Raw genomic sequence first — 11,658 nt, 5'->3', positions numbered from 1 at the left:
TCTACCTGCTACATGTTACTCGATTGTTTTTTCTTTCATGTATTGATTTTGCATAGTTAGGATGAGACTCTAGGGTGGATTGTGTTGAGTGCTAGTAGTGTCTTTAGCCTTTTCTTCAGCTTTGTCATACAGATGGTTTGAGGCTATCTCTCTCCCTTAATTTGATAGAGTTGATGAGCTGCAGTGATGCCCGTTATGCTAGTGTTCCCTTTTTGGTTTTGGAGATTTGGATATGATATTGAAGATTCTTTGGTGGAGTTTTCGCTGCAAGTCCAGCCTATTTCTGCTTCAACTTTGTGCTATAGTCCTTCCCTCCTTGGTCCCTAGCCTTTAATGTACCACCCATCTTTTGTAACTTTGTATCAATGTTGTTTTTTCTCCAATGGTTTGCTATAATTTTCATATTTCAACCAGATCCCTTTATTATGTGTTGCTTACGAGCCTTGTAACTTGGTTACGTATGACAAAAGGGTGAAGCCCTCCTTTTCTTCTACGTGCAAAGAGAGAGATTCACCCTCCTTTCTTCTACGTGCGTGCAGAGAGAGAGAGAGAGAGAGAGAGAGAGAGAGAGAGAGAGAGAGAGAGAGAGAGAGATGGTCATTGTCCCAAAACTAGCAATGTGAACTGCATGTGAATTCTGCTATGTACACGGGATAATAAAGTACAAAATACACCCTCCTTTCTTGCCAACAGGTAGTGCCAACAAACTCTCTCTCTCTCTCTCTCTCTTTCACACACACGCACATTCACTATTTCTCTCTCATTTGTGTGTGTGTGTGTGTGTGAATAAGAAGAGGTAGCCGGGATAACATTTCTATTCCTCGAGTGTGGTAGATTGGTTATCCCCCTTCCCTCTCGTGTAACTTTTCTATTCCTAGAGTGTGGTAGATTGTTTATCCCACTTGCCTCTCGTGTAACAAGCATTCAAGACACTCTCTTTAAGATTCTCCTTCGGACTTGTAATGGCACTAGTCTCTTAATGGCACTTGTAACAAAAGATGGTGCCACGTGGAGCAGACACATTCATCAAAGTTCTTCTGCCCTCTTTTCTGTTTACACTTCAACTAGAACAACAAAACTGTCGGAGCTCTCGTTTCAAACATTTGACTCAGGTTCTTGTAAAGGTGAGTGCAGCCGCAAGCCCTCTATAACTTCTGCTTCGCACTCACAGCTTCATGCATTTTTGGATCGTCACATCTAATCCGCACCCAGCCTAGCTACGCCAAACTCTTTTTGGATCGTGAGAGAGAAGAAGAAGAGAAGTTTTTAGCGTCGTAGGAACAATCCCAAAAGACCTCAACGATCTATCTGACGAGTCTGTTTGTGCAGGATGCTGCTTCGCCAATTTGGTCGTCGCCGGCCATGGGCTCAAGTAAGTGGGTTCACATACGTGTACATTTGGTACACGTGTGCACGCGCATAGAGAGAGAGAGAGAGAGAGAGAGAGAGAGAGAGAGAGAGAGAGAGGTTGTAAACCTCTCAAAGATATTCTGAATCCCAATAAAAGCATTTTTTGAAGAAATTGTTATTGGAGAAATAAGATTTTGATTCTAACAAAAAGCAATTGATCCATGCATACGAGGGAGGGATACTTCAAGGTCTTAATGATGTGGGGAAGTAAATTGCACAATGGAAGTGAGACCGCCAGGGCATACAATTTTCCGATCAGCAGTCTGTAGGTTGAACCACATTAAAACCAAGAGTTTTACTGCTAATGTGTCATGTATAGCTTTTAGACTAAGATGTAGATTGCGGTTTAAGATGTAATTTAGACTACTATGTTGATTGCAAATTTAAAATGTAGTACAAGAATCTGTAGTTTATTTATTTTTGGAATATGTCTCAAAGGTCCCTCTTGCTCGATCTTGCCATCATACATGTTAATGTAAGAAGACACAGAATGCTTTGCAAGTTGATAAATTTTCTCTGTTGCTGCATGGTGTCCATGGTAGTAACATTTGTGTCATATTAATGCCGCATCCTTCTGATAGAAAAGTTGCTGCATCTTGATACAGATCTTGAACCCATCAAAAGCTTTAAGTACGCAAGTCGAGTTGAATACGGTAAGTTTGAGAATGGGCTACATGAGTGGGGAGTCCTGTTTTTTGAGCATTTCAACTGTAGTAGGAAACTTCCCCAGCTCTTCAAGAATTGACAATTTTATTGGTGCTGCAGGATCTTCGTGCAGAACTTGCAGATTTGATTCCCGGTCAGCAGGTGTCCTACTGTCACATCACTCTCATGAGCAAATTACTAATTATTATTATACACAGATTAGCTTGCACTTAGGTTGTAAGATTGTTATATTTGATAATCGCGGGTGTGCTGGCAAGAGAGAAGCACTTAGCCTAAAAAGCTATCTGTATGCTAGTTTTGTTTGCTTATAGGCAGTTAAGTGCAATGTGCTTTCTATAGAATGGATGTATTCCTCCTGTTTGGAGAATGCATATTGCATACTTGTTTATCATTATTATGGCCCCTTTCCCCACCCTCTCTTCCCCAAATCTGTATACACTCATGCCAATGCAAGGCATTTATCATTCCTTTAAAGCCCTCTTTGCATTTTGGTTTCATTTGGTTTCTCATTTGTGTATCTGTTTCCCGAAAAATCTGTTTCCCTTGTCCTCTGAAAAATCTCTTCGGATGCAATATTTTGACATATACTTTCTCATTTTTCAGGAAAGGTTGAAACAGACAAAAGCAAAATGTGGTGGCGTGTCGCTTGGGGAAGTTACTGTGGACATGGTTAGTGTGCATACATTTAATAAACACATTTCTATGGATCATCAGATTTATTGTTGCTCTCTTGATTTTTGAAATGGCCTTAACTTTTCTAAGGCAATTGGAGGGATGCGTGGCATCAAAGGGATGTTGTGGGACACATCATTGCTTGATCCTGAGGAGGTAATATCTTTGATTTGAAAATTGAGTGCATTGTGCTTTTTGCAACCTCTTGTGCTTATACTACATATTGGTGTATTGAAATTTCTTTTTTGGTGCTCCGCTTCCAAGGGAATAAGATTCAGGGGGCTGTCTATTCCAGAGTGCCAGAAGTTACTTCCTGCTGCAGTTGAAGGAGGAGAGCCATTGCCCGAAGGAATTCTATGGCTTCTCGTGACTGGCAAGGTTTGCTTTGTCTTCTGAACAGATCACATGTCGGTTCACCTCTGTTTGGGGTTTGCTCAATCATCTTCCTTCAGGTACCCACCAAAGAGCAAGTTCTGGCCGTTTCAAAAGAATTGAAGTCACGGGCCCAAGTTCCTGGTATGTATTATTTTGTTCAAATGAATTCAAGAAATACATGACAGTGGTGCGCCTTAGATATGCCTTGGGGTTGCAGGTCATGTGTTTGATGCAATCAATGCCCTTCCCAAATCTGCTCATCCCATGACCCAGTTTACAGCAGGCATAATGGCCCTTCAGGTACAGATTACGTGATTGGTCATCTGTTTTGATGCCCATTTGAAATATTGTTTGTTGGGCCGGAGGCTTAAACCTCTGAAAAGGGACTGGAGGGGCACAAAGGTTATAAATTAGTGGTTAAGAGTTGTTTCAGAAGTTCTATTTCAAAGAGATATTTATATAGTTTTTTTCAAAGAAAAAGGCTTTGATGGTTCAGATGTCTTGTCTAACCTTCCTGGATTGTCACCATTATGACACTATAGAATAAGAAACCTTATTTGTCGGATTGCAAATACCAAGGACACGAGTGCCTAAGCTTCAATGTTGACAAGATGAATGCCCAAGCTTTAATATATTTGCAGAAACAGACGTCTACTAGTTCTCTCAGCATTTTCATATTTCAGGTGGAAAGTGAATTTCAGAAAGCGTATGAGAAGGGAATACACAAATCAAAGTAAGTTGAGAGAACTATTTATTAGTTAAGATTGGTTTAAGTAATCGGAAAACTGACTTAATAATTTAATTACTACATTTGATGGAAATTTTAAGGTTCTGGGAGCCTGTCTACGAAGACTCCATGAATCTGATTGCACGCTTACCGGAATTGGCAGCATACATCTACAGAAGGTAAATTGTTATTTACATCTTAAAAAGATGCTAAATTGTAATCTTTATTTTCCCTTACTTTTATGCACTTAAAATCTCTCTCTCTCTCTCTCTCTCTCTCTCTCTCACACGCACACACGCACACGCACACACACACACACACACACACACTTTTTTTTTGTAAATCAGCTTGATTAATTTACAAGTGGGAAACCTCAAGGCGAGGAAAACCCACCAAAAAGATCATATACAAAGAAGAGGACATAGAAGTGTCCATCTGTACAATCTGGCCAAAGCATTCATAGGAGAGCTGATGTATCTTTGCGGGGATATCACCAGCTTCCAAGGTGAATCGGTGAGATTCTTTAAGGAAAAGCTTGAAGAACGGGAAGGGATCATCATGGATGCAATGGAACATATAGCCATTACGCTGATGCCATAGGGTCCAATAGGCCCAATATTTGGAAGACTGCAAAACTCTGTAATGTTGGTGGGAAAATGCCAAATGCCCAAAACCGTTTATGGAAAACCATTGCTAGAAAACGGAGCCGCATACACGTTGATACATGGCGAAGGAAATCCCTAGTAATGCAGCAATCTCACAAGTGGTGAATATTTTCTTTCGCAGTCGAGCAACGGACACAAGAAGGGCAAATATTACGTGCCCTAAGAAGCGCTCCCATTGGGAGCACTCCAAGCAAACAACGCCAAAGAAACAATCGCTCCTTCAAAGGCAAATGGCCTTTCCATAGGGCGGAGAGAAGCTTCCTCCACCAGATGTCAGATTTGTGCATGTGCCAAAGGACATTACAATGATCAGCAAGCAAAGGTTGCGGTAGAAGAACAACATAAACCCGACTGGCGGAAATATCCTGGAAGGCGTCTCTTGAAGATTCCAATCCGACATGCAATCACCATTAGGCAAAGGTTAAACAAGTAGAAAATCAACCAGCATGAGCTGAAGTTCTCTCCAGAATTGACGGTAATGCATGCCAATCCAAAACGGCGAGCGGCAAAGGGAAACTCAAAGGTGTATCTGGCCTCATCCACCCGAATGCCACGGGAAGAGAGGAAATATGCCTAACGAGGCGAGCGGTCAACCAAAGTAAGGGAGAACACCCGGCTCCAATGGAGACTCTCCAAATGAAGCGAATTTTCCTCGTGCCGAGCATTCCATGAAAGATGAATCATAACCTCTTTCCAAGCAGAGAGCAAAGTGGAAGCAAGAGGACATCTAGGAATATGTCCTTCCAACTTACCAAATACAACCTCCCAGATGGATGATTGCCAGTGACTAAATGAGGACGTAACAGCATGTTGATCAAGATATGCAAACATAATAGTCCAAGGCTGATTTTGCTGTGCGAGAGTAGGCAACAACATAGCTTTTTGAGCAAGAACATGCCTATGTAAGTCCCAAGATATTGAGACTACCATAACGTTTAGGAGTGCAAAGCTTCTCCATCAACATGAAGTACAAACCTTTTTTAGGAGCATGAGTTTGCCAGAAATGAGACAAGATGTCTGACATAAGAGAATCAAGATAATGGCGAGGCCAATGCATCAATGGAAAACAGAACTGAACATATGCCATCAGGATACTTTGAATGATTTGCAGGCGAACATGCATGGCCAAGTGGATAGCTTCCAACAATGTAATTTGACATTCAAGCGTCGCATAACCCAATCCACGTTTTGAATGTGAGTGACATTCCATCCAATTGAATACCCCAACTGCCTAGTGATCACATTCGGAGGAACAATCTCTTTTGGCGATAATATAGTATGCCAATCATAAGAACGAAGTGGCAGAAGCTTTGATTTACGAAAGTTAACTTTAAGACCAGCCGCAATCCCAAACAATTCCAAAGCTTCCATAATCACTTGGACATCCACCTGTTGATTGCGAGGCATAAATAGTGAGTCATCCGCATCAGCCTATCCAGTAAAGGCATTACAATAAAGCATTAAGGGGATAGCCTTGCCTAACCGAAGAGCCAAGAGGCCAAGATTGTGTCTATTCGTCTTCGAGTGATGAGGATTGAAAGGGCAAGAAACGCAGAAAGAATTAGAGATTTGGAAAGATAAGAAGAAGGCAAAGAAGAGAAAATCATATCGCATATCTCGACTTTTTTTTGATAGTTTTGACGAGGATTCATCCTCTTCTGAGAGTTCGGACTCCGATGACCACATGTTTAATTCAAAGAAGAAGCATTTTTACAGAGCCAATGAATATGATTTTTTCGAGGACAAGAATAAAAAGACCAAGGAATTCAAGGAGGGTGGACTGACAGTAAAGTTTGAATCCTTTTCTGGGTTTCGAGATGCTCCCAAGGCTTCAGCCTTTATTCAACAGTTTGACATAGCATTCTCTGGAGGTCGCTACTTAGAGCACTCCAAAATTAGGAGGGCAGCATCATTTTTAAAAGGAAATGCACGAACGTGGTGGTCCACTCCTCTTAAGGAAAGAAGACCCTACCAAGTGGTTAAAGTTCAAACGGCTCTTTATTTCCTCTTGGCTGACTCAAGAGTACAAACGAGATGTGATTACCGCTTGGAACCATCTTGGATGACCAAGGTTGACACCTTGGATGCTTATTGTGATGCTTTTCTACCTGCCTCTTCTTTTAAGAAGGTCATTTTCAAGCAGCAAATCGAGAGATTTTGCTGTGGACTTCCCATAGAGATCTGAAATTACTACCTTGCACAGAAGTCAGAGTTCATACAACAATTGATGGGACATGCTAAGCAAGGATTTGCTATGCATTTGGGTAACCTGACTTACCTCATTGATCAAGTTTCTACACCAAGGACCGAACAAATCCTCCAAGTATCTGGCAGTTTCAATCGGAAGGAGACATCATTTATCTTTTCAGTGATCTGGAAAGGTCCGTAGTATCGCATACTAGGCTTTTGGAAAAAGCCTCTCCTTTCCCTTTTTCTTTCCTAGGCGTGCCTTCTCAGAACGTAAGAGCACCCAATCATCCTCCTTCAATTTCAAGTCGCACCGATGGCGATCCGCTGGCTTTTTCTGTCGTTCTTGAGACTTTTGCAAAGTCTCGTGAACCTTGGCAAAAGCCGTATCCAAATCTCGCGTATATTCATCCGCTTCAAAAATCTTATCTTTCGTGCTGAGGAAGGGTGGAACCTTCGTAGCACCTTCAACAATCTCAAATGGTGTCTTCCCCGTCGAAGAGTGTATCGTGTTATTGTAGGCAAATTCCACCAAAGGTAAGTACTTTTCCTATTGAGTCTTCTGATCCGAGATACAAGACTTCAATGAATCTAAATCCACTGAATTGCAATCTCAGATTGCCCGTCAGTCTGCAAGTGGAACGTAGACGAGAACTGCAACCGCGCGCCCATGTTCTCCCAAATTGCCTTTCAAAACAAACTCGTAAATCTGGAATCTCTGTCAGGGACAATCTTCTCAGACATGCCATGTAATTGGAAAATCATCGCGATCATTCTGTGTTCTTGGGAGATCAAAAATGAAATCCATTGCAATCCTTTCCCAGGGGCGGGTGGGTATGGGTAAAGGCTGTAACAATCCCTGTGCTTTATGCCTGTCAAACTTGACCATCTGGCATACTAAGCAACTGCGCACAAACTCTTCCATATCCTTTTTGAGTCTCGGCCAAGAGAAGTATCTCTCTACCCCTTTCATGGTGGTAGCCATGCCGCGGTGACCCGTAAAAGGTGGACAGTGGCATTCAGTCATAACCTTTTCCCTCAACGGCTGTGTAACGCACAACATGGTTTTTCTCATCAAGTAGCCTTCCCGAATGGAGTATCCTGCTACTGTCTCCCCATCCTGTATTCGTGTGAAAATATCAGCAAAATCTGTATCCGTGGCATACTGGTCGACCATATCCTCGAAGCTCCTATGATATATCGCGGAAATAGCCAGAACCAACGGCTTCCGAGACAAAGCATCTGCCACCACATTCTTCTGTCCCTGCACGTGGACAATCTGGAAGTGAAACTGTGACAAGATGTTCGCCCACCGCATCTGCTTTTTTGAAAGCTGCTTCTGTGACAAGAAGTAGCGCAAACTTTGATGGTCTGTAAAGACAATAAAATCCGCTCCGAGTAGGTAATGCCGCCATTGAGTAAGAGCATGGATAACCGCCAAAAGCTCTTTCTCATAAATCTGTGCTGTCATCTCCGGCCTAGAGAACAATCGGCTCTTGTAAGCAATGACATGGCCTTCTTGCATTAAGACCGCACCCAGACTACGACCACAAGCATCACAATATACTTCAAATGACTTCTGCAAGTCCGACAAAGTCAAAACTGGTCCCGTAGTCAATTTCTCTTTCAATGTCTGAAAAGGCAGTCACCTCTGTGGATCCCCACGAGAAAGGGACTCCTGCTGTCAAGATATGCAAAGGGGAAGCAACCTCTGCAAACTTTCGTATGAACCGCCTGTAGTACGAACAGAGTCCCAAGAAGCTTCTAACTTCATGGATATCCTTCAAATCGGGCCAATCACGTATAGTCTCTATCTTGGCTGGTTCCATTTGCACTCCTGCTGTTGAGACAATGTGTCCCAAAAGTGTATCTCTGGTAGGAAAAATTCACTTTTCTTTGCATTAATCACTAACTTGTGATCTCGTAATGCCTGAAAGACCCGAAGCAGATGATCTCTGTGTTCTGCCTCATTCTTGGAGAAAACAATGCCGTCGTCAAAGAAAGTGCCAACAAATAGCCTGTACTCTCGAAAACATCCTGTCCATCATCCGGTTAAATGTCGCAAGAGCATTGGTTAAGCCAAAAGGCATCACCAAAAACTCAAAAGAACCCAAAAGTAGTCCGAAAGGTTGTCTTGTAGATGCCTCTCGACGCCAATCCTGCTAAAGCACGAGGATCCTTGTAATCTGTTGAGTATATCATCGATCCTAGGAATTGAAAATCCGTTCTTGATGGTGATTTTGTTTAGAGCTCTATAATCGATGCACATTCTCCAAGATCCGTCTTTCTTCAAATCCAACAACAGTGGAGAGCAATACGGTGAAGTACTAGGCCGGACAAGACCCCTTTCCAAGAGGTCTTTCACTTGGTTCATAATCTTTTCAGTCTGTACTCGGCTCATACGGTAAGGTGGCCGGTTTGGTGGCATGCTTCCAGGTATCAGATCAATGGTCTGATCTTCAGGCCCTCTAAAAAGCAATCGGCATGAGTGTGGAGAAAAATCTTGGCGTTATTTTGTTCAGGTCAAAACATATTCAACCTTTATCCATCGTTCAGTTCTCTCTCTAAAGAATGAGTAAAGAAACTAAAGTTCATCAAGTACAATCTGTGCGCCCTTGATTTGTCAAAGTCGCTTTCTCGGCCTGGTAGTCAACCACGGCGTAGTTCTTGTGGTACCAAGGGATTCCGAGTAGAACGTCACTCGCATGCCTTGAACACCCCTGTCATTGCAAACGAAGTTTGCCAATGCTCAGTGTAATGGCAACATCCCGTCCGGGTGCCAATCGAACTACCTCCGCCTGTGGCGTCAGTCTGTCGGGTGTAATTCCAAATCGAGCCGCCAATTCCGAGTGAAAAGAAGTTGGCCTTGGCTCCTTCAAAAGAGCTTCCTGATCCTTCACTTTGCCCAAAAAGTGGCAAAGTTTGTACTTCCATTCATTTGATTCGGTGCAGGTCCCACGCCATGTGGTACCAGTTCTGCTTTTCTATCTGCCTTTCCTGCCACGTTCCTCAGCTGCTCTCGAGCTCTCAGGCTTGTCGTCGTCCTTATCATTTTGTTCTTTCGGTGCCTTTTTAGGGCACTTCGCGGAGATATGTCCATGTTCCCCGCATCCAAAGCACTTCCCCTCTCTGATGAAGCGAGCTCTCTCCTCAGGAGTAAGCTTGGGTCGTGCATCCTTTTTCTCTGGGTTGCTCTTTTTCTTTCTACTTTCATTCTCAGAAGTCTGTTCGGCTCGCTGTGTCATGGCCTCATCTGTGGGGTAGGTCAGACTGCTAGAGTGAATGGCAAAGCCCCGCTTCACATGACTCATCAACTCCTGAATAGAAGTTGACTTCTGTTCCAAGCAGTGATCTCAGATCTCTGTAGGTAGACCCAACCGCTTAATCTGTTCTCTAACCGAGATCTTCTTGAATGAAGAGGCGGGTAGAAAAGAGCTCCAAAATCTTTCACAGTACATTGATTGTATCTTTCTTGGTCATCCGAAGATGGTTCCAAGCAGCTCGTATATCTCGTTCATACTCTTGCGTCAACCAAGAAGAAATAAAAAGCTTCTTAAATTTCAACCATTTAACTGGCGCAGTCTTGTTTAACAGAAGCGTGGACCACCAAGTGCGAGCATTCCCCTTAAAAGTAAGAGGCAGCTCTCCGAATCTTGGAGTGCGTAGCGTCCTCCCGCGAAAGTGATGTCAAACTGTTGTTGTCACGTGACACATCCAACCCTATGTGTCTGTGGACAAGCTACACCATAAGAGGGTTTCCGTCAAGTCCAGCCAGTCTAGATTAGAAGTGATCTGGCACTTTTGTGAGTCTATTCGTAGACCGTGCATGCCCAGTCACTTGGTATAGATGCATATCCTTTGGTTGCACACAACATGATCATAAGCATTCCCATCAGAATCAGTCAGGGAATTTTTCCAGTGATTTTAGCCTATTTTCCCTATTTTTGACATTTTTCACTTGTTAATTTAAGTGACTTCCCAACAAAAGTAGGTAGGGCAATTTGGGTAAGAAAATATATAAGCAAACCAAAGTTAGCACTCTTTGGTAGATGAGCACGGAGCACAACAGGCCTTTGGCAACAGGTAGTCCCCTCTCTCACCAAGAACCCCTCAAGCACCCATTGCAGCTAGCGTTTCCAATCTTCAGCACTTGGCGTTTTTGGTTCCAGCCTCGTCGCCAACACTTCAGCCCTAGCGTTTTGCTCATCGCCAGCAGCTTCTTGCCTTGGCGTTTTCAGCATAGGACACACAGTTTCCTCCCCCATCCTCCAGTGTTTTCCACATCGCCAGAGAGCTGCAGATCCCAGCGTTTTTTCAGTTGAAGCACATCAGATCAACTTGCGTTTCAGCCCTAAATTACAGCAGGTAATTTAGCGTTTTCAGCAGCAGGTTAACTGGCGTTCTCAGCCCGAAAACACTGCAGATAGCAGCGTTTTTTTGTCAAGAGTTTCAGCCCCCAAAAACGCAGCCAAACCTGCATTTTTCAGCAGCCCCAAACAGTCCCAGATTTTCAGCAGATAGCGTTTTTGGACAGCCATGAAAAGCTTGCAGATTTCAGCCCTTAGGTCAGTGTCGCCATCCCCGTCGTCGTCACCGACATAGCCCCGAGTTGCATCAATTTCCATGCATCATCATTGTACCACTTTGTGCAATCAATAGTAGACCACTCTCGCCGACGAGAGTGGGGCCTTCGGAGGAGGGTTTTACAACGTCTCTGGTGTCGTATCTCTCTTCTCTCTATCTCTCAGTCTCATACACTTGCACGCACAATATCCACTCACTTTGTTCGTGACCACAACACTCTCCATAAAGAAGGGAAGGCTCTCCCTTCCATAAGAACTAAAAGGAACCTTGAGGAAATATGGATCACTCATCTTGAGAAAATATAACATTCATTCCGTTGCACCTTACATTGGTATTAGAGCTTTGGCAGTGTTCTATATCACTCAAGGAAAG

At 43.2% G+C, this 11,658-nt stretch overlaps 1 protein-coding gene across 1 annotated transcript in view; it reads left to right on the top strand.

The window, feature by feature from the left end:
* The first annotated feature begins 1,040 nt into the window (after nt 1-1,040).
* LOC147443069 (citrate synthase 4, mitochondrial-like) overlaps nt 1,041-11,658 on the top strand; it is a 38,594-nt gene continuing 27,976 nt past the window's right edge. The window contains exons 1-11 of the mRNA XM_086528993.1: nt 1,041-1,124; nt 1,330-1,372; nt 2,016-2,063; nt 2,176-2,217; nt 2,680-2,745; nt 2,839-2,904; nt 3,013-3,126; nt 3,201-3,264; nt 3,341-3,423; nt 3,807-3,856; nt 3,952-4,029. Coding sequence (XP_086385119.1) covers nt 1,331-1,372; nt 2,016-2,063; nt 2,176-2,217; nt 2,680-2,745; nt 2,839-2,904; nt 3,013-3,126; nt 3,201-3,264; nt 3,341-3,423; nt 3,807-3,856; nt 3,952-4,029 — 653 coding nt within the window. The 5' untranslated portion in view covers nt 1,041-1,124; nt 1,330. The remainder of the gene's footprint in view (nt 1,125-1,329; nt 1,373-2,015; nt 2,064-2,175; nt 2,218-2,679; nt 2,746-2,838; nt 2,905-3,012; nt 3,127-3,200; nt 3,265-3,340; nt 3,424-3,806; nt 3,857-3,951; nt 4,030-11,658) is intronic.

The sequence above is a fragment of the Adiantum capillus-veneris genome, chromosome 14, assembly GCF_014529385.1.
Source record: "Adiantum capillus-veneris isolate H3 chromosome 14, ASM1452938v2, whole genome shotgun sequence".
Taxonomy (NCBI): Eukaryota; Viridiplantae; Streptophyta; class Polypodiopsida; order Polypodiales; family Pteridaceae; genus Adiantum; species Adiantum capillus-veneris.
This window is presented reverse-complemented; position numbering and strand designations above follow the sequence as displayed.